General features: G+C 44.1%; 1 protein-coding gene across 2 annotated transcripts in view; it reads right to left on the reverse strand.

Annotated features, from left to right (window-relative positions):
* Positions 1 to 23,894, reverse strand: part of REV3L (REV3 like, DNA directed polymerase zeta catalytic subunit) — a 176,476-nt gene that overhangs the window by 41,747 nt on the left and 110,835 nt on the right. For both annotated transcript variants that reach the window (XM_068116559.2, XM_078778541.1), the window contains exons 13-21: positions 21,309 to 23,670; positions 14,305 to 15,649; positions 12,804 to 12,929; positions 11,346 to 11,538; positions 9,479 to 9,572; positions 2,170 to 2,285; positions 1,496 to 1,614; positions 1,292 to 1,407; positions 1,028 to 1,172 (exon numbers count right to left, since the gene is read on the reverse strand). In XM_068116559.2, the coding sequence (XP_067972660.2) occupies positions 1,028 to 1,172; positions 1,292 to 1,407; positions 1,496 to 1,614; positions 2,170 to 2,285; positions 9,479 to 9,572; positions 11,346 to 11,538; positions 12,804 to 12,929; positions 14,305 to 15,649; positions 21,309 to 23,670 (4,616 nt within the window). The remainder of the gene's footprint in view (positions 1 to 1,027; positions 1,173 to 1,291; positions 1,408 to 1,495; positions 1,615 to 2,169; positions 2,286 to 9,478; positions 9,573 to 11,345; positions 11,539 to 12,803; positions 12,930 to 14,304; positions 15,650 to 21,308; positions 23,671 to 23,894) is intronic.

Here is a 23,894-nt window from a genome sequence, read left to right on the forward strand (position 1 = left end):
ATTGCTCATTGATATTACTTATTACTCATTGGTTGCTATTGCTCATTGATATTACTTATTACTCATTTGGTTGTTCTTGCTCATTGATATTACTTATTACTCATTGGTTGCTATTGCTCATTGATATTACTTATTACTCATTGGTTGCTATTACTCATTGATATTACTTATTACTCATTGGTTGCTTTTGCTCATTGATGTTACTTATTACTCATTGGTTGCTATTGCTCATTGATATTACTTATTACTCATTGGTTGTTATTGCTCATTGATATTACTTATTACTCATTGGTTGCTTTTGCTCATTGACATTACTGATTACTCATTGGTTGCTATTACTCTTTGACATTACTTATTACTCATTGGTTGTTATTGCTCATTGATATTACTTATTACTCATTGGTTGCTATTGTTCATTGATATTACTTACTACTCATTGATGTTACTGATTACTCATTGGTTGCTATTACTCATTGACATTACTGATCACGCATTGGTTGCTATTACTCATTGACATTACTTTTTACTCATTGGTTGTTATTGCTCATTGATATTACTTATTACTCATTGGTTGCTATTGTTCATTGATATTACTTATTACTCATTGATGTTACTGATTACTCATTGGTTGCTATTACTCATTGACATTACTGATCACGCATTGGTTGCTATTACTCATTGACATTACTTATTACTCATTGGTTGCTATTACTCATTGACATTACTTATTACTCATTGGTTGTTATTGCTCATTGATATTACTCATTGGTTGCTATTGTTCATTGATATTACTTATTACTCATTGATGTTACTGATTACTCATTGGTTGCTATTACTCATTGACATTACTTATTACTCATTGGTTGTTATTGCTCATTGATATTACTTATTACTCATTGGTTGCTATTGTTCATTGATATTAATTATTACTCATTGATGTTACTGATTACTCATTAGCTGCTATTGCTCATTACAAGGCCTGTTTGATTAACAGTCATTCTTTTTTTTTTAGTTTGCTGGTTATTACCTGAGAACCACGGGTAAGTACGTGATAAAACTGGATGCCAAAAAGTCGTGCCAGTTCACTGGTTCTTCCAACCAAATCAAGATTGTGCAGCAACTGCAGACTGCCGCACACCCTGCACCGCAGATACTCCAGCACCTTCCACCTGCTGCATCACCCAGCAGAGCCAACACAACGACTCAGAAACAATCAGCATGAGTAATAACAAGGTTTAGATTAGTCAGCACCACTCAAGCACCGTTTTGTACAAATGTGTATGAGCGGTACCTGAGCAAGCTCGGTGTGTTCCACCACAAAGTGAGTTGGCAGAATGAGTAGTGCGGTAAACGTTGGTGCAGTACATGGAAAGCAACGTTTTCGAAAGAGTACACACGAAGTGCCACCTGCCAGGTACAGATGGGCACTCAAAGCCAGGGCCATTGGGTGAACGCTATACCGGTGGGTCAAACCTACACGTAATAATAATTGTACCTCAGTCTTCATCATCCTCCAGACATTGAGGACGATGCGGCCCACGATATGTATCTCGGACATGCTCTCTGCTCCAAACTCATCCTGCTCTCGTGAAAAGTGGTTCTCTTTGCTGCTCTCTACGTGTACATGGTGAGATCATGGAGTGAAGAGGATGGAGAATGGAAAAACATATTTTGGTGTGAAGTAGCCAAACAATAATAATAATAATAATAATAATAATATTAATATTAATTAATCCTCTTATGAATCATGCTGCAGAGGTATCTTGGATTGATGGATAATTTCATTGGAGCTGCAGGTTCAGATTTTAAATAAATCTCTGAATATCAGTAAATATGTTTCATGTGTCATGCTTTGATTAAAAAAAAACAACCTTCCAAAGATTCATGCGCTGTGTAATCGTTTTGAAAAGGGGATAAGGAGTACCTCTATCCCCAAGATACCCCACCCAAAATTCCAAATACCTGGGTCTGCCGATGTGAGCTACCTTTTTGTTAAACATGGTACAAACCTATCGCTGCCCTGACAACTATGTCCGAGGTTTCTGGCTGCTCTCGGTCCACAGGCTAAAGAAAATACTGTACCGGTGGTGCTCATGTGGCGATTGTGGGGCAGTGAGCAATCGCTGCGGTCGCGACAGTGCCCGGGGTCTTCGACGGGTGCTCACTAACCCGCTAGGCGAGAGATCTTTTGACAGAAGTCCAAGCCCAGCACAGCCGCTCGCTCCAGCAGGAAACCCCAGGAGGTCGTTTGCACTTCATACCCCAAAAGGATATCTGGGTCGAACCTGCACGAGGTGACGAGGAGCAAGTAGATACGAGACAAAATAAAACAAAGGGTAAGAGTTACCATTTTTAGGGTAACATTAGAGATTGACAGTCATGTTGACAATGGGGAGACAGTGAGCAGCAATGGACGAAATGATTCCACTGAACAGACCATTATCGGTGACTGGACCGAAACAAGTCACGAGGCAAAGAGACACAGAGGGTCATTATTTACACTCTTGGGATCTTATCACTTGGCTTTTGGCAGAAAAAGTCAATTTTAATTTCATACCTGGCCTGGTATATAATATATAGGCGTCAGGAAGGGCATCCGGCCATAAAAACATTGCCTCAAACAGGGAACCATGATTGTCATGGGGCCCGCAAGGCTAACCCCCGCTCTAGCGGGGAAAAGTGGCCTTAAAGCGATCATTCATATTCATTCATTCCTGGTATATAATATACACAACCTTCAGAAAGTATTCATACCCCTTGACTTTTTTCACATTTTGTTGTTACAATCTGAATTTAAAATGGATTCAATTGAGTTTTTTGTCACCAATTTACACTTGACACCCCAAAATGTCAAAGTGGAATTTTAATGGCGTACCACGTAGGGCAGAACCGTCTGAAACAGGGTTCGTCTGCCTGTATGTATGTTTTTCCCTCACAAACGTCCGCCAATCAGAGCTGAGAATCTAGTTTATTATTACGACAGCCTGGTGTTGGCTTAGCGGTTAGGGCGCCGACGCGGGATCCTAGGATCCTGGGTTCGAATCCCGGTCGATCGTTGCATTAACGCCAGGGGGGTTGACTCAGCCCGTCATCCTTCTGAGGTCCGCAAATTGAGTACCAGTTCACTGGTAATTGTTCGGGCACTGCATCAGTGGCACACAAGCGTTCCAGAGAAATGATGCAACCAGAAGCCACAGGCTGCATATGAAAACAACAACATTATTACTAGGCATGCCTCCTGTGGCTACACTTACGGGTCCAATCAAAAGACGGCAGGTTGTACCTCACAAACATATTACATGTATATCTATGAATGTGAACGAGGATGTAAAATGAAGTAAAACACGTGAAAAAAGGATCTTTTCAAACGCTCAATTTTTATCCTGTCTGTGGTTGTTGTTGTTGTTGTTGTTTGTGGGCCAATTCCGTGTAGTTTTATATATTTTTCTATTGCTTCGCAAAATATCCCTACTGTATATATAATTTTGTATGCTGTTCCATGTCCTTATAAAGGGTTTCTTCTGTCGTAGAATAATAAATGTTTCCATTCAAACTGCTGTATGAATAAAACATTGGCGTTTCTTCTTCAAACCCGCAAAGAGGTTTTTCAAATTTGCAAATTCGTGATGAAACAAACGATTTATTTTACGGTTTAGATATTTGGTAAGTGTGTTTACAGTGTTTGTCTGTCCGTGTGTATGTATGTGCTCACGTATTTATCCCACATACTGGGTGCGTTTTATAGCCGATAATTACGCTTCTGAAAGGTAAAATGTAACGACATTTGTCAGTTATGTTTCTTTCAACACCCTTTAGGGAACGTTCATATATTACGTCATATACCTGGGAGGGAGGGAGGGAGGGAGGGAGGGGGGGGGGGGGAGATTATCACATTTGATGATTGGGGGAGCTGAAATTATGACAAAAGGGTGATGATATATAATGGAGTGGGTGGGGGGATCTGCCCCCACACCAGTTGCCGTGACAAGTTGAGGGACAAAAAGGGGACAAAGCTGGAAAACCTGAAGGTCATTATTGTGGATGAGTACAGCATGATAAAAGCTGATATGCTGTACCAGTTACACCTGAGACTCCAAGAATTGAAGCAGGTTCATGACCAATCATTTGGTAGGTGTGCGGTGTTCCTCCTTGGTAGGTGTGCGGTGTTCCTCCTTGGTCGGTGTGCGGTGTTCCTCCTTGGTGACATTCTCTAGTTGAGACCAGTCCAGGCTCGTTACATCTTCCAGGAGCCTCGGTGTGAACAATTCCATTTAGTCACATGATTGATCCTCTGTGGAGGAAGTTTGAAGGAGTCAACGTGGTTCAAAACCACAGACAAGAGGAGGACCGTCCTTATGCTGACGTCCTTAACAGAATTAGAGTGGGACAGATGACTGAGGACGACCTGAAAATGTTGGAGGAAAGAGTGAGGAGTACGAATGATCTTGACATACCAGATAATGCAATCTACAGAAATTGCAAGAACTCTGGTGTGAATGAGATCAATGAGGCCAAACTAGAACAACTAGAAGGACCAGAGCGTCAAATCACAGCTGCAATTGTAAGCAGAACTCAGAAGAACATCAAACCTAGAGTGAAGAATGATGGCTCCATGAATAACACTCCTATGCAAAACATTCTCGAGCTGAAGGTAGGAGCCAAAGTTATGCTGACTTACAATGTTGATGTGATTGACTCAATGGCAAATGGTGCTCTGGGAGAAGTACTTGGTTTTGATTTTACACAATCTGGAGACATTACAACAGTTCGGTCTACTTCTTTGATGAGAAGGTTGGAAGAGAAAGAAGGAAGAAGTTTTTGTCCACCCAGGAAGTTTCCTGGTAAACATGTCACTCCCATAGAAAACATAGAGTTTGACAACAGTATGTCCAAAAATCCTTCCTCAGACAACACTTCGGTCACAGGGACACAGTTTCCCTTGAAACTCTCAATAGCTTGCATGGTCCATGAGATGCATGGCTCCACCGTGAAAAGGCCAGATTGTCTGGTCCTGGTCCGGACGACCGTAATGGAGGCAGCCCAGGCATATGTAATGCTGAGCAGGGCGCAGGCCCCCAGTAAACTCAACATCATTGACAAGGTTCTCAGGGATAAAATCGATCTGAGTCATGAAGCTGTAGAGGAACTGAAGAGGCTGGAGTAAATTTTAAGGAGAAGACTAGAAGACAAAATATCTGTGTCACTACAACGAACATGAGATCGCTACCGAAACACGTCAGTGATCTCAGTAATGACTACAAACTGATGTCTGGACTACAAACCAATGTCTAGACTACGAACTAATGTCTGGACTACAAACTAATGTCTGGACTACAAACTAATGTCTGGACTACAAACTAATGTCTGGACTACAAACCGATGTCTAGACTACAAACCGATGTCTAGACTACAAACCGATGTCTAGACTAGACTACAAACACTGCACAGTTAGAGCAGGAGATTCCGGGTATCTTTCCATTAAGTACCGCGAATCGTGCTATGGGTAGGAAGCCCTCTGAAGAGAAGGAGAAGGTACTGACGTCACGCTTTGCACAGGCACGTCTTGTCAAGTAACCTGAAACTAAGTGTCAGCACACACGAGTCATGAATGGAGGCAATGTTGGCAAGCTCTTTGTGGGTGGACTGAACTTCAACACAAGGGAAGATGTTCTGGACTCTGTCTTCAGCAAATATGGACCACTCTTGGAAGTGTTGCTGATAAAAGACAGGGAGACGCAAAAGTCGAGAGGGTTTGGCTTTGTCACGTTTGAAAACACAAAGGACGCCAAACTTGCAGAAAAGGATTTGAATGGCAAGGATTTGGATGGTCGGACCATAACAGTAGAGAAGGAAGGCCATGGGTGTCAAGGGGGCTACAGAGGAGGAAAACGTGGAGGTAATTTCAGGGGTGGCTATGGCTCCCGGGGTGGGAGTCGTAGTTTTGGTGGTGGCCGCAGTCGAGATTACCATGGAGGCTCCCAGAGTTACGGCAGCTCCCGAAGGGATGATTATCAGGGTAGTGGCCGAGAAGGAGACCGCTATTCACGTGACTACAGCGACAAGCGCTCCACCCGTGATTATTATGAAAGTTAGGAAGAGTTTGAAGCACTGAATGCTGCGGAGCAGCCGAGCCAAGATTCCTACACGGATTAACCGTGAACTCCACGTTCCTAAAGGCGTCCATGTAGTGAATACTTCTAGGCCTCACCACCCAACCAGCATGAAACCTGGCTCTCAGCTCGGCCTCCCTAAAAAAAGTGCTATAGATTTGCTTGATTTTGGATTTTTGATCACAACCCCTTAACCTTCATTCAAAAAATGAAAAATAAAAACCAGAGGTTGATGAGATGGAGTTTGGCTTTGCAGGAGTTCGGCTTGGAAATTGAGCATGTAAAGGGCAGGGATAATGTCGTTGCTGATGCTTTGTCCAGAGTGAACTAACTTTGGAAATCTCTGTCGGTTGTTTGAAGTTTTGTTGCTTTATTTTTGGGCAATATTGAGTATCGTTGCTCACGGGAATTGATGATTTGGGGTGTGAGTTTACTTTTGTTTGTTGGGAGAGTTTTGCCTACAAAGAAAGTTTTCACTATGTTCAAACTTTCTTTCTTGAGGGGGGGAAGTGTTACGGATTCGTCACTTCCATTGTGGTGGTTTGCATCCACTGTAAATATTTCTGATTCCATGTACTATTATTGTCTTCAAAAGGTTTATTGTCCATGAACTGTTTTCAAAAGGTAAAAAAGTTAATGTTAAAAGAAACAGGAAACCGGATCGGGAACCGGACGACAAAGAGGAAGAGGGAGAAAAGAGGGCGGAGAGAGTGAGTCGGACAAGAAGGAGCCGAGCTACTTGCGGTCTGGAGCGAACGTTGGCGAGCAAGAGTCACAAGCGAACTTTCGGGTTTCCGGGAAAGGGATTCCTGTGACAGAGTTGTCATCGCTGTGACCGATCAACCTGCGTGTCAGGTTTTTGGCGGTGGATTCCGAGGAGAATTATCGCCGGGCCGTTACGTCTCAAGCACGGGTCGTCGGCCATTTTGACTTGCGCGCTTCGAGCAAGGTTTCTATGCTTCTTCAGCCATTTTCACCGCTTTCAGACGTATCTGGTGTGTGTGTGTGCACCGTGGCTTTTGAAGATTAATTTGCGGTTCGCCGACTGTGAGCCGTGAAAATCCATACCTGAGGGTGTGATTTCCCAGTCGCCTTGAGGACACCTTTGTGCAGCTTTTGGGCTGTGTGACTGTACTTGCCATCCACACGGGATTCTGGTCTCGATTGAACATCGTTCTGGCGATCGCTGGAGCGAATCAACTTTGGGCTTGAAGCCGGGAATAAGAGACATTGGGGATGTTCTTGTTTCACTCACTTGGAGCACAGTGAGTTCTATATTACAAAACTGATGGTACCATCATAGGACATATTGAATACTATTATTGTTGTACTGTTATTCTTGTGTGATCTTAATACAATATTTGTTTGTGAGTAACAATTGGGGTGGCTTCTCCATTGATCTTTGACATACAGAATAACACATTTTTCTGCCGTGACTCCTCTCGGGGCTCGGAGGTACACCGTGACCAGGGGGTCGGGGAAGAGTACGTAACAATGTAAAGGTGTCACTTTGATAATGTTGACTCACTGACCAACATATAGAATAAACCAGTGTCTCAATGCAATATCTTGTGACCAAATTTAAAACTTACATTATTTGGAAAATGGTGCCCCCACCCAGGTCATCCTGTCCTCTTCAAATAAAGTATCAAAACAAGCCCGGCTACGCCGCTGTTAGACCTTCAGTCTTGTTTTTTTTTTTTAGAAATCTTTAAAAAGAACTAAAAATGAAATACAGAAATATCGAATTTACATAAATACCCGAGTTAATACTTCATAGAAGCTCCTTTGGCAGAGATTAAAGCATTGAGTCTTCTTGGGTATGTCTGTATCAGCTTCACACATCTGGATTTGGGGAGTTTCTCCCATTTTTCCTTGCAGATTTGCTCAAGCTCTGTCAAGTTGGATGGGGAGTGTCGGTGAACAGCAATCTTCAAATCTTTCCACAGATTCGCAATGGGATTCAAGTCTGAGCTTTGGCTGGGCCACTCAAGGACTTTCACGTTCTTGTTCTGAGGTCATTCCAGTGTTGCTTTGGTTGAATGCTTGGGGTCATTGTCTTGATGGAATGTAAATCTTCGCCAGTCTAAAGTCTTTTCCACTCTGAAACAGGTTCTCCTCAAGGATTTGCCTGTATTTGGCTCCATTAATTGTTCCCTCTATCCTTACAAGTCGCTCAGTCCCTGCCGCTGAAAATCATCCCCATAGCATGATGCTGCCACCACCATGCTTCACGGTAGGGATGGTGTTGGACGGGTGATGAGCTGTGCTCGGTTTCCTCCAGACGTAATGTTTGCATTCAGGCCGAAAAGTTAAATTTTCATCTCATCAGACCACAGAATATTTTGCCTGTTGCTCTCAGTGTCTTTCTCATGCCTTTTGGCAAACTCCAGGGAGTGTAATGTGCCTTTTTCTTCGGAGTGTTTTCCGTCTGACCACTCTCCCATAAAGGCTAGATTTGTGAAGTTCTGCAGAGACTGTTGTCCTTCCGGAAGGTTCTCCCATCCCAGGCAAGGAACTCCGTAGTTCTGTCAGAGAGGTCATTGGGTTCTTGGTCACCTCTCTGACCAAGGTCCTTCTTGCCCGGTTCCTCAGCTTGGTCGGAAGGGCAGATCTAGGAAGAGTCTGGGCAGTTCCATATTCTTTCCATTTCCTAATAATGGAGTTCACTGTGCTCTTGGGGACTTTCAACACTAGAAATTGTTTTAAACCCTTCCCCAGATCTATGACTCCTCACAATTCTATCTCGAAGCTCTACGGACAGTTCGTTTGGACTTCATGGTAAAGTTTCTGCTCTGACATGCACTGTCAACTGTGGCACCTCATGTAGAAAGGTGTGTTTCTTTCTAAATCATGTCCAATCAAGTTAATTGGCCACAGGTGGACTCCAATCAATTTGTAGAGATAGCTCAAGGATGATTAAAGGAGTGTTTGGAGTGTCAAAGGGGTTGAATACATATTCAGATTTTTCATCTTTTCATTTTTAATTATTTTGTAAAAGTTTCAAAAAAAAAAAATTTGACATGTTATGGGGTGTAGATCAGTGACAAAAATCTCAATTTAATCCATTTTAAATTCAGGCTGTAACAACAAAATGTGAAAAATGTCAAGGGTTGTGAATACTTTCTGAAAGCCCTGTATACATACATACATACATACATACATACATACACACATACACACATACATACATACAAGGCCATCTGTGAGCCCGGGACACTCAAGAACAAGGTTTGGAGGATAACACAGTGTAATGTACAAGAAAGGAAAGGTGAAACACAATGCTAATTTCATTACCACACCAAGCATTGCAACAAATTGTCTCAAATGCACCAAGTACTGTTGGAGTATAAAGGTTTCCACACTACCTCAGCACCAAGTCCTGCAGTTCAGCAAACAATTGCTCCTCACTCAGCACCTCCAACACCTCAAGTCCCATCCTCCTCTGGCCCATCATTCCAGCTGTCAAACAGCATTCATCATCAACATTACACAACGGGGCACCGCATTTGACATTCCTTTATACACCGCCGTGGCCAAAAATATTGGCACCCTTACACTTTTTTCAAATAATGCACCATTTCTTCCAGCAAATTGTTGAAATTAAAAAATCTTTTGGTTTTGCTTTGCTGTGGAACAAAACAAAAAAGCTGAAAAAATGACTAAATCTTAGTTTATTCCACACAGAAATCCTAAAATCGCCTGGACAATATTATTGGCACCTTTTTGAAGTCGTCAGAAAAAATTAGATTTCAAGCAGGTGATCCCGTTTACTTTGGAATTGAACTCACCTGTGGTGAGTTGCAGGTGCCTGCAATATAAAAATCACTCATTCAACCAGTTTGAATATGGAAAAGGAGTCATTCTGCTGTTTTGTGTCACTGTGTGTACCGCAATGAGCATGGACAAAATAAAGAAAACCAGAGAATTGTCTGAGGAGGTCAGACACAAGATTGAAGCCAAGCATGGACAATCTCAAGGCTACAAGTCAATCTCCAGAGACCTTGATGTTCCTGTGTCCACCGTACACAATGTTATCAGGAGGTTTCAGGCCCATGGCACTGTAGCCAACCTCCCTGGACGTGGCCGCAAGAGAAAACTTGATCGAAGATTGCAGCGAAGGATTGTTCGAATGGTGGAGAAAGCACCTCGATCAACTGTCAAACAGATTCAAGCTGAACTTCAGACCTAAGGTACGACAGTTTCAACTCACACCATCCGTCACCAACTCAATGAAAGGGGGTTCTATGGTAGGAGACCCAGGACGACCCCACTGCTGAGAAAGCCCGACTGGAGTTTACCAAAATTCTTCTCGGAGAATGTCCTGTGGACAGACGAGACCAAATTAGATCTTTTTTGTAAAGCACATCATCTCTATGTTTACAGAAAACAAAATGAAGCCTTCAAAGAAAAGAACACCTTCCCTACAGTCAAACATGGAGGAGGTTCAGTGATGTTTTGGGGTTGCTGTGCTGCCTCTGGCACTGGGTACCTTGAATGTGTGCATGGCATCATGAAATCAGGAGATTACCGAGGCATTTTGGAGCACAATGTTCAACCCAGTGTCAGAAAGGTGGATCTCCATCGAAGGTCATTGGTCTTGCAGCAGGACAATGACCCCAAACACACTTTAAAAAGCACCCAGGAATGGTTCAAGACAAAACGCTGGACTGTTCTGAAGTGGCCAGCAATGAGTCCAGATATAAATCCCATTGAACACCTGTGGGGAGATCTGAAAACAGCAGTTGGGAGAAGTTACCCTTCGTATCTGGGAGAACTGGATCAGTTTGCACAGGAAGAGTGGGCCAAGCTGCCAGTAGAGAGGGGTGGGAAGCTCATTCATGGCTATAGGAAACGCTTGACTGCAGTTATTTGTCCAAAGGCCGTGCTACCAAATATTAAATCTGGGATGTCAATAATTTTGTCAATGCCATTTGTTTTTATTTTCTGATTTAAAAGGATATATTAAGATCTGAATCAAAAACAAATGTTCTGTAATATTAACAGTGAAATAAAGAATTGTGGAGACCAAATACTTTTGTCAATTTCAACTTATTTTTCGAGAAAATTGTGAGTTATTTGAAAAAAGTGCAAGGATGCCAATATTTTTGGTCATGACTGTACTTTACATACACAGACACAGGCACAAACCTGTAAACGTATTCAAGGAGGACGGGGTGAGGGGAGTAAAGTTTGAGGGGGGGAATGCAGGTTGGGGTGAGAGAAGCAACTCACACTTCATACCACCTGATGCAGGATCAGACATAGCGAAAGCACCAAACATTTTGTCGCCATCAGGAGGGAGTCCATTCCTGTCCTCGTGCATGCAGTAGCACACCGCCATTACGGGGTCCATCATGGGGTCAGGGTGCATTTCTAAACGGTTCCTTACGTGTACTTCCAAACTGAGTAAACGTATATGATGCACCTGTAAAATGAATATTACCAGTGGCCAGCAAGTACTCGTGATATCATAAACATGCAACATCTATCTGTGGTGAACTGGCACATTAACAAGCTATTACTTATAATGTATACTAGGGGCTAAATCAAGAAATGAAAACAACACAACACTGTAGGTATGTGGTAAATATGCAGTGCACTGCAGGGACGTGGTATGTGGATGGTAAACTGTAGGTATGTGGTAAGTATGCAATACACTGCAGGGACGTGGTATGTGGATGGTAAACTGTAGGTATATGGTAAGTATGCAGTACACTGTATGTATGTGGTATGTGTGTGGTACACTGTAAGTATGTGGTAAGTATGCAGTACACTGCAGGGATGTGGTATGTGGATGGTATACTGTAGGTATGTATTAAGTGGGTGGCCCATTGTAGGTAAGTGATAATTAGGTGGTACACTGTATGTGTGTGGTATGTGCGTGGTACACTGTAGGCATGTGATAGGTAAGTGGTACACTGTAGGTATGTGGTAAGTATGCAGTACACTGCAGGGACATGGTATGTGGATGGTATACTGTAGGTATGTATTAAGTGGGTGGCCCATTGTAGGTAAGTGATAATTAGGTGGTACACTGTATGTATGTGGTATGTGCCTGGTACACTGTAGGCATGTGATAGGTAAGTGGTATACTGTATGTACATGTATGTTGGTGGTACACTGTAGGTATGTGGTATGTGGGTGGTACACTGTATGTATGTGGTATGTGGGTGGTACACTGTAGGTATGTGGTATGTGGGTGGTACACTGTAGGTATGTGGTATGTGGGTGGTACACTGTAAGTATGTGGTAAGTATGCAGTGCACTGCAGGGATGTGGTATGTGGATGGTATACTGTAGGTATGTATTAAGTGGGTGGCCCATTGTAGGTAAGTGATAATTAGGTGGTACACTGTATGTATGTGGTATGTGCCTGGTACACTGTAGGCATGTGATAGGTAAGTGGTATACTGTATGTACATGTATGTTGGTGGTACACTGTAGGTATGTGGTATGTGGGTGGTACACTGTATGTATGGGGAATGTGGGTGGTACACTGTAGGTCGGTGATAGGTAGGTAGTACACTGTCGGTACACAGTATGTGGGTGATACACTCTAGGTATGTGGTAAATGGTTGGTATATGTGCGTGGTACGCTGTAGGTATGTGGGTGGCACACTGTAGGTACATGATATGCGGTTGGTACATTGTAAATACTCGATATTAAGCCGGTACCTTCGCAGCACTCACCGTGTGCACCGACTTGGCGTTGTGCATGTCCTGCTGGCTCATTTTGAAACCACAAGTATTTTCCAAACTTGGTCCTTCCAATTCAGATGTCTCGTTGCTGGACTTGTTTCTGGGGTCAAAGCGCTTCTACAAGAGATAAGGAAAAAGTACAAAGGTGAGTCAAAACGTTCTTCCATTTTCAGAAAGTATCAAATACGAAACATAACTCGAATTCGGACAGCATCACGATACTCACGCACCGCCAGAAAAGATGTGCACCTGTTGGAATGAAGGATGTGCACCTGTTGGAATGAAGGATGTGCACCTGTTGGAAAGTACAGTGTGGGCCGTGAAATGATGAGCGTTTTCTTTACCTTGTACGTTGGTAAGCAGAAATTGTTCGCATCGTGTATCACAGTGTTCATCGAAAGTGTGAGGATAAACAATTTGGTACCTTTTTGAACGAGGCCAAACGTAAATTTTGATGAGGTTCATATCCAATGAAATGATTTAGTGAACAAAGGGAGTGATCGGTGTAAAGTTTCTGAAAATGCACAAAATATTCAGGAAGTACCACTGCATGGTGAAAATAACCAAGGTTTGGTGCGCCCTGTCTAGGCCTAGTGTTCGGGGGATTGGGGAGGAATGGGGGCAATATTCGATGAGAGGACAGTTCATTCGGCCCTGAATCTTGCCATGCCTACGATGCGACATTTGAGACTGCATTGTGGAATAAGGGCTTAGACAGAGGCCTACAGTGGTTCATGCCGGTGACACAACCCCACCAAACTACCAGAGTGGTCCCTAACTTTTTCCACGAGACCTTTGAAGATCACCGCACCTCTCTCAAGTTTCCGGACCAATGGCGAATGACACGGCCTGCCCGCTCTGAGTCTTGACTCAAATCCGTGCGTACATTTTCTGTGGGGATATCATGAGTCATGAAGAGACGAGTGTTTAGACTTTAGACAAAGGCCACAAACTCTCATGGACCTGAGGATGAAAGTTATGGAATTGCACAACTCGATGGATGAAGACATGTGTCATAGAGAAATGATTCATTTAATCCAACACTTTGAGGAAGTGCAAAGAATGGCAACAGCACTGAACATGTTTCTCAAAACAACTGAATCTTGAAAGAATTTCATTCATATTTCTTGCCTAAATTGTTGCGTTGTAAATGTTAAAATCTTTTGGATCGCCACCGTAAACAAGTCTCAATCCTTTGTCTTCACCCTGTACATAGACAGGATCAGACACGTATGCGACGAGTTGTCCATTCCTTCATATTTGGAGGGAGGGACGGAGTGGGTGGTAGGAGGGTACCATGGACACTGGTTCCGGGAACATACATCATGGAGAGGGATAACAATGGATTCATGATAATGTTAGATGGAACAAAAGGAGGTGATGTGTGCACAAGCAATTATCACTAAAAACAAAAGGAAAGCTCAAAGTAAGACAACAATAAAAAGAAAGACACATGGTCATTTATGACATTGTACGATCTCCATACCCGTACCTTGAATTTTGTGTTAACAAGGATTTGTCGTAGACACTTGGGAACCTTTTTCTCTGTTCCACTGAGCACAGATAGGGGTGAGGATCGGCACTGGTCCCGTTTCTTTCGTCGATTGAGCCGCTGAGATGCAGCCGCAACCTCTACGCTTCTGCATGGGGTGCTGTGCCGCCAGAACCCCTCCACTGGTGCTTCACCTGTAAACAGGCCTATCTCAGGAGTAGGCGCTTTGTTGTCAAACAATGGCGGAGGAGGAGTGAATGAATTAGTCTGATGTGAGGTTCGAGTCATGGTATCGGCGGTAGCCCCTGATTGTAAATCTCTGTGACAAACAGCAGGATTAAGACTGGCTTGAAGGTGATCTAGTCTTTGCTGCAAAGGAATTGAAGAAGCAACCGGAGACGGCACCATGGCAGCTGGAGACGAGGCCATGGCAACCGGAGACAGGTCCATGGCAACCGGAGACAGATCCATGGCAAACGGAGACGGGGCCATGGCAAACGGAGATGGGGCCATGGCAACCGGAGACAGGGCCATGGCAAACGGAGACAGGGCCATGGCAAACGGAGACAGGGCCATGGCAACCGGAGATGGGGTAGTGGCAACCGGAGACGGGGTCGTGGCAACTGGAGACGGGGTCGTGGCAACCAGAGACGGGGCCATGGCAACCAGAGACGGGGCCATGGCAACCGGAGACGGGGCTGCGGCAACCGGAGTAGGGGCTGCGGCAACCGGAGACGGGGCTGCGGCAACCAGAGACAGGGGCATGGCAACCAGAGACAGGGGCATGGCAACCAGAGATGGGGGCATGGCAACCAGAGATGGGGGCATGGCAACTGCACGTGGAGGCTCAGCAACCAAAGAGGGGGTTGGGATACCAGGCGGTGCCACGGAAGGATTATCAGTAACGTTCAAGGTGTTTTCTTTTGTAACATGTCTTCCTGCGGGTTGTGTCCTCAATTTAATGCTGCACCCATTCTTTGTCTTTTCTCCTGCACCTGGAAAATTTCCCAATGGCTCTGAATTTTTTTTTAACCCACGCTGCATTTCCTCATAGTTCCTTTTTGCCTGAAGCCAAACGGCTACCCTTTTCCCGCTGGGTGGATGCTTGCATGGAGTGATCACAGTGTATACGCCATGTCCGGTCTTTCGCTGAGGACCGCGCTTTGATAAAACATTTGTGGCAATGGTGTTTTTTATGGCACTGCTTTGTGATCGTTGTAGCTCCCCTAACATTGACAAAACGGCACACCAATGCCCCAGGCCTCGGGCCGTCAGCTCACTTTCATGTTGAGGGAGGCACGACTTTACACTGCACGCCAATTTCGGACTTCTTGCACAAACATCCCTATAAAACAACACAATGCAGTCACAACTATATCAGGTCATCTCAAAAAACATTTTCAGAAATTATAATCCTTCTAAACCATCTATCCCTTTGTAGTCCATCCATCCCACGCATCCACTCCTGCCCCCCATTCCTCCCCACATCTATTATTTGTCCAAATCGCCTTCTATTTTGGCCTTCTACTCTGCTGTTGGTGTTTCCCCTCTCTCTGCTGTTCTTTTTGCATCCTGTTATGTCCTAATCTGTCCAGTGCACTAGATCCTCAACAAACTTCGAATATATATATATATATATATATATATATATATATATATATATATATATATATATATATATATATATATATATATATATATATATATGTATGTATGTATGTATGTATGTATGTATGTATGTATGTATGTATGTATGTATGTATGTATGTATGTATGTATGTATATATATATATATATATATATATATATATATATATATATATATATATATATATATATATATATATATATATATATATATATATATATATATATATATATATATATATATATATATATATATAAAAATATAAATATATATATATATAAATATATATATATATATAAATATATATATATATATATATATATATATATATATATATATATATATATATATATATATATATTAGGGTGCATCAAAATACAAGGCAAAATTTTAATGTCAAAATGTGGAACTGTCTGCGGTTGTATTTTGTTCTAATACATATCTATATAATAATACCGTAAGGACTCGACTTTGTTATCCCTTTTACGCCGCACCCAGTGACCCGATGCCCACGGCACTAATGCATTTTCCATCTACGAACCGCGCTCTTTGTTTATCACGTACAGCCATACTCGAAAAATCTGAATTCGCCGACTTTGGGACCCAAAAGCATCCGATTATCGGCCGATACGACGCCATCTTACGACACCATCGTATTGGCGTCCGCTGGGCGAAGGCGATGCGAGCCGTCCGCTGATTGGACAGTCGAGTGGTGTGATGGGTGGTGTGAACCAAATGGTCTTTTTATTCCCTTGAACATTTTAAATTAGGATATATAAGGAAACGTCTTTATCGTCATTTTAATAAAGTTAAATGGAGTGACGTTGCGATACTCGGGGTGCGTTGCATAAATCCTCGTAACTCAGAGAGGTGTAGCAGGTGGCGAGACGTAAGGAAGCTTTTTTATTCCCTTGAACATTTGAAATTAGGATATATAAGGAAACGTCTTTATCGTCATTTTAATAAAGTTAAATTGAGTGACGTTCCGATACTCGGGGTGCGTTGCATAAATCCTCGTAACTCAGAGAGGTGTAGCAGGTGGCGAGACGTAAGGAAGCTTAAAGATAACGAGCTGAAAACAGACGAACGATATCCCTTCCGTGGATGTTCCACGGGTTTCACGTCTTTATCGTCATTTTAATAAAGTTAAATGGAGTGACGTTGCGATCAGTGAGTTGTACTTGTATACGAAGAGATAAAAGGATGGCATTGACTTCGAGACGGTACGTGATAGTTGGCTGCGGCTGGCTGATGCCACGTTTTTTTTTGTTGTTGTTGTTTTTTCCCCAAGTGCCATGGATGCTGATGGACATAATAAAGGTATCGGCTGATCTCTCATCGTAATATTACCCGATGGAAATGAACTGTTTCTTTGTTTGTCATTTCCTGTGCAATAATGTCAAATTGATAAGTCAGACACCCTTTTCTATTGACAGCTGCTCTCCTTTTCGATGGCATCGTCTATTGATATGCATGTTCCTCTTTCATATAATTTTACACATTCACAATCAGTATTTCAATTCTTGCAGACATTGGAAAGGAAGTTGACTCACAGGCCAACTCTCTGGTTCAATCACAGGCCGACGCACAGGCGATGTAATTGTGAGTAGCATTTTTGCACAAGTGAAAATTGATCTTTCTTCCTAACTCTTACTCGGACAAGCAAATCCCCTATGCCATCCATAATGGTACACTCTATCCATACACCACAACATTCCCTTCCGTGGATGTTCCACGGGTTTCGGCTAGTAGAAATGATTTCTGCAAAGTTTTGTGAAAATTCATTGAGATTTGGGGATGGAACACGGCATGTGAAATTTTTAAAATGTATTCATTTTTGGGTATTTTCATAATTCTTATTCCTTGGACATAAACATGCAAGAAATAGTCTTTGATGACATTTTATTATAATAAATACACATATATATATATACAGTGCGCATCAAAAAAAAGGTAATCCGAATTCAAGGGGTTAATATGCAAAGGTTATTTAGTTTGACAATTTACATGTGGTTTACCATTTATGAGGAGATCCTCAGCTTTCCATTGATGCCTTTCATGCATCATTGCTGTCACACATGACCGAGTACATGTTCATTGAAAATGACAAGTTCAAATCGCATTTTTACAAATTTGGCTTATCGGTCGGTGCAAGACAGTTTTAAATGGACGCATTACTTGTCGACTGCCAAGTTGATTATGTAAAATTGTTAAGCTGGTCTGGTAATCGTCGGTTGCGTCATCCTTTGTTTAAGATGGGTATTTAAGATGGGCCTACAGTGTATGGGTTTAGAGACAGTCAGAGTCATTGAAAAGATGGTTCAACTTACAACTGAACAGCGGACCTCCGTGGTTACAACCTTTCACCAAACTGGAAGTTTGCAGCGAACTCGTGATGCGTTCAGGGAACGATTCCCAGAACGGGAGCCTCCAGCAGCCAAAACCATCTGGGCGAATGTTAGAAAACTAGCCGAAACCCGTGGAACATCCACGGAAGGGAGGATGTGGTGTATGGATAGAGTGTACCATTATGGATGGCATAGGGGATTTGCTTGTCCGAGTAAGAGTTAGGAAGAAAGATGAGAATGAAGAGTGCGTATATGAACAACGATCGCCGACACCGCCACAAATGCATGCTCTGGATTGTCCACTCGGTGGACGGCTTGCTTTCGCCTTTGCCTGTCCAATCAGCGGACGGCTTGCTTCGCCTTCGCCCAGCAGACGCCAATACGATGGCGTCGTAAGATGGCGTCGTATCGGCAATTAATCGGATGCTTTTGGGCCCCAACGTCGGCTAATTCAGATTTTTCGAGTATGGCTGTACGTGATAAACAAAGAGCGCGGTTCGTAGATCGTAAATCCATTAGTGCCGTGGGCATCGGGTCACTGGGTGCGGCGTAAAGGGGATAACAAAGTCGAGTCCTTATGCTATTATTATATAGATACCAAGAGCATGGCACGAGCCTCAACCGCAACAAGGAGAATTCTAGGAGGAGGCGCACTGGGCGATCGGAAATGAACATTGCAGCAGTAAGGCAGCAAGTTTTGGAGCATCCTAGGGATACCAGCACAAGACGAAATGGGACGGGATTGCCTTCGGTAACATTTAATCGAATCACAAGACTGGACCTCCACCAACATCCATATCGGATTCACATCAGGCATCAACTTACGCCAGGGGATTTTGCCAGGAGGCTGGTGCTTGCCAGATGGTTGATAGCACGTTGCGAAGCAGATGTCAATTTCCTGCGGTATCCCGTTATCGGCGACGAAGCTGCTTTCGTTATGGACGTCAAGGTCAATACCCATAATGGTCTTCAATATGCACCGACAGGACAACCCCCGGAATTTAATTTTGACACCAACATGAATCGACAAAAGTGGACTGTTTGGTTGGGACTTTGTGGAAGTGGTCAGATGATCGGACCATTTTTCTTTCAAAGGAATGTCAATGATGACAGGTATCTGCAGATGATCAATGATGAGGTTTTTACCGCAGCTGGAGGAGAACTTTGAGCGACAGGTTCGTGGTGTCTTCAGATATCTCTGGTGGGCTCAAGACGGTGCCCCAACGCATCGTTTTATCACTGTCCGAGATCGACTGAGGGAACTCTTTGGAGACCGAGTCATCGCCCTCAACCATGCAGTGGAATGGCCACCAAGGTGACCTGACCTCACACCATATGATTATTTTCTTTGGGGACATTTAAAGAACAAGGTGTTCATAACTCCTCCCGTGATCTTGACGAATTGCAGGGCCGTATTCGACATGAAGTGGATGCTTTGCGCAATGACCCGGCTATGGTGAGACGAGCAGTTGAGGGCATGCTCCGCCGCTGTGAGCTTTGTGTAGAAAGGGGAGGTGGACATGTTGAAGGTGTGGGTGCATAAAGGCCAATCATTCCTGAGAAAAGTTCACATCTGACGTTCATTTTGCACCAATTATCCTGACTTGCATCGATTAGCCAAACTTGTAAAAATGCGATTTGAACTCGTCATTTTCAATGAACATGGACTCACTCGGTCATGTGTGACAGCAATGATGCATGGAAAGCATCAATGGAAAGCTGAGGATCTCCTCTTAATTAGAAAACCACATGTAAATTGTCAAAAGAAATAACCTTTGCGTATTAACCCCTTGAATTCGGATTACCTTTTTTTTGATACGCACTGTATATACATTACAAAAAAACACAAACAAACGTAATCTTCATGGCCTTCATTAGCTACCTGTGCTCAGCTACCCACGTGCTCAACTACAAAAGGGCCAGGTAATCTGAGGTCATCACCACCAAAATGAACTACAACTTCAACTACAAATACCATACAACAACTAGATATCTGCGTTCACACAGCAATCGCTAGGGGTAAGCCACCCCCGACCGGGAGAGGCTCACCCTTGGCCCGCGATCCAATGATGGTCATATTTTGTTCGGACCACCACATGACCTTGACCTTCAACATTTAGGGATAGGGTGTAGATCAAGAAAATGTGTCTCCATTGAAAATCTATCCATAAAACTCAAATCATGAATATCGGAGGAAAAGTGTTCCAGTTACTATTGAAAATGTGTTTTTGTTAATTAGGTCACAATCCGAAAAAAGTAGGTCAAGGACACAAAACAAATATCAGGTGCACAACTTCAGAGCAGATTCACTCTTAGGATGCAAAAACATGTTGGAAGGCCAAGCAATATTTGAGATTCCGCATTGGCAATATGGAGCGATGACAGAAAAAACGAGTTTTTTTTTTCCACACTGCCATTTGACCTTGACCCTTAACCCAGAGTAGTATGATGTAAATTAAGCTAAAATGAACCTTGCTCTAGGTCTAGGGTCTAGGCTGTCCAGAGAGGGCACTTTCGTTCCGATTTGACAAACCTTAGTTGAGTTGTAGTGAAAAATGTTGGTCAAATGTATATAATTAGGTCATGACCTTAAAAATTAGGTCAAGGTCAAAACATTGTCTGCCCTGCAAACTTTTAATTCCCAGTATTGATGCAAATTTTCATTCCAAAATCCTAGCCGGCTCTGAGATGCAGTTCGGCCATTGGACAAAAAGGTAGAAAAACCTAAATGGTGGTTCAGTAGTCCCAGCGGTGTAAGACCTTGACCTTTAACCCGGAGAGGTATGACGTAAATTAAGCGTAGATGCTCCTTGCTCAAGGCTATCAAGAGGGCAATTTCGTTCTGATCAGGAAAAATTTAGGTCTACGTAACTCTGCGGTGCCAATAAAAATTGGGGGCTCCAATTGTAGAAACAAACCGTACAACAGCAATAAGCTTTCCGCGGTGCTATCGGGAGCGGGCTTAAAAATAAATTCCCAACAATAAATAAATATGCAGTCAAAACTACCTGGGCCTGGTCGGGAGATCAGCCGGGTTGCTCACGAAAGGTTCTTGATAAGTGGCTATCTCTGATAGGCCCATGATGGGCAGCGAGTGCTGCACAGAATCACGAGATGGCGGACACAAGCAAGGACGAAGAACGCAGCTCCTCAACCGCCGAGGACACCTTTGCTCATCGGCCAATCTCAAAGAAGCAGGTGAACGACAGCCACTCAAATCAGACGAGGGTTCGGAGATCGATGGATTACGGGACATGGGTGATGGCTTCGTGCTTGGGAACAGCTCCATGATCAACTCCATGCTGGGTTTTATTTCCTCAGCACGCTCTGTAGCGATATGCCAATGGAGTGTTTCATCCATAGGATCGTCGCCTGTCCTCTGTTGGAGTGTTTCATCCACCGGTTCTTCCCCGATACTTTGTTGGAGTGTTTCATCCACCGGTTCTTCCCCGATACTTTGTTGGAGTGTTTCATCCACCAGTTCTTCCCCGATACTTTGTTGCTTTAGTGCGAACGCATCTTGGTGAGCTGGAGCCTCGTGCGTCTGCATGACATCGATGCTCAACCCACAATGTTCCACTGACATCCCTTCATCGAGATGGAAGTTTGAAAGGCCACTCCTTGTGCTCGATTGGCTAAGAGATTGCTGCTCCATGGTGCATGGACTTTCGGAAAAGGGGATGAGAGAGTCGACTTTTTCCTCAAGACCAGAATTGTTTTCCAACGTCCTTTTTCCTTTATTCGAACTGAAAGCTTCATCAACTTTTACATCAGAAATCTGAGAGCTTTTTTCGTTTGTGGAAAAGCAACTTTGTGATGGATATTTGACCATGGCATCAGACGAGCAACGGTGTGTCAACCGTCTCAGTTTCACGTACATTCGTCTACGTCTCGGAAAAAGAACATCAGACTTGGTAACAAGATTTGCCGTCTTGGAATTTGCTGGAGTGAAGGAATTAGCTTTCTCTCGCGTTCTCTCTCTTGCACGTCTCCCTTTGCACTGACGATACGAGCTGTTAGGTTTTTCAATGCTGACCACATGCTTTTTCATACATTCTTTGGTCACTGCACTCTGGCAAGTACCAATGGCTTTCCTGCAATCAAAAAGCGAGACGTGAGGTTGCAGAGAATAACAAATTCGTTTTCGTTTCTCTTTGGTCTGGCTAATGAATTCATCACTCTCATTCAATTTGTCGTCCTTGCTTTTCTGTCCTCTTCGATGACCATCTGCACTCGTTCGTATATCCTCCACAAGCCTCAGCCCACCCACCATGCTCCTTGATTCTACAAAGGAACACTCCGACAGGCGCTCCTGAAACCCCAGCAGGCACTCTGCGCTCCTCGGCTCCACCTTCGCGCTCCTCGGCTCCACCTTCGCGCTCCTCGGGTCCACCTTCGCCCTCCTCGGCTCCAACGTCGCGTTCCTCGGCTCCAACGTCGCGCTCCTCGGCTCCAACGTCGCGCTCCTCGGCTCCAACGTCGCGCTCCTCGGCTCCAACGTCGCGCTCCTCGGCTCCAACGTCACGCTCCTCGGCTCCACCTCTGCACTCCTCGGCTCCACCTCTGCACTCCTCGGCTCCGACTTTGTGCTCCTCGGCTCCACCTTCGCACCCCTCGGCTTCAACTTCGCACCCCTCGGCTTCAACTTCGCACTCCTCGGCTCCACCTTCGCGCTCCACGGCTCCACCTTCGTGCTCCACGGCTCCACCTTCGCGCTCGACTCCAACGTCGTGCTCCTCGGCTCCAACGTCGTGCTCCTCGGCTCCACCTTCGTGCTCCTCGGCTCCACCTTCGTGCTCCTCGGCTCCACCTTCGTGCTCCTCGGCTCCACCTTCGCCCTCCTCGGCTCCACCTTCGCGCTCGGCTCCGCCTTCGTGCTCCTCGGTTCCACCTTCGCGCTCCTCGGCTCCACCTTCGTGCTGCACGGCTCCACCTTCGAACTCCTCGGCTCCAACTCCGCGCTCCTCGGCTCCAACTCCGCGCTCCTCGGCTCCACCTTCGCGCTCCTCGGCTCCACCTTCACGCTCCTCGGCTCCACCTTCGCGCTCTTTGACTCCCCCTCTGTGCTCCTCAGCACCACCTCCACACTCCGCGGCTCGACCTCTGCGCTCCTCGGCTCCACCTCCGCACTTCTATTATACGCAATATTGTTATGACACGTAAAATCCAGCGAGACCTTTGCAGACGAATGACCAAAGGATTGGTTGTGTGCCTGTGTCAGACTTGATGGCGTCGCTTGTGTATTGACATCCACCACGTGATGAAGACGCTGGAACTCAGGTAATGGAGCACGTCTACTTTTTGGTATCCATTCGATATGTAATTTCTTCTTCTTCTTTGTCTTGCTGAGTCTGTTCTGGGCTCGATTTTCTGCAGGGGCAAAAAATGACAGGTGAATTATTTCATTATGATAAGATGTTGATGATGATCATTATATTTTCATCTCAATTGTGATCATGATATCAATTGCAAGAGCTCAACAAAACTCATATATGACATTGCCCAAAGAAGGTATGACAAACTATGCTTTATCTGTGTAATGGCGGAGGTTGACAGTATACATCTGCAAGCGTTTAGCAATACGAGCATCGAGA

Source organism: Myxine glutinosa, chromosome 5 (assembly GCF_964187855.1).
Source record: "Myxine glutinosa chromosome 5, kmMyxGlut1.1, whole genome shotgun sequence".
NCBI lineage: Eukaryota > Metazoa > Chordata > Myxini > Myxiniformes > Myxinidae > Myxine > Myxine glutinosa.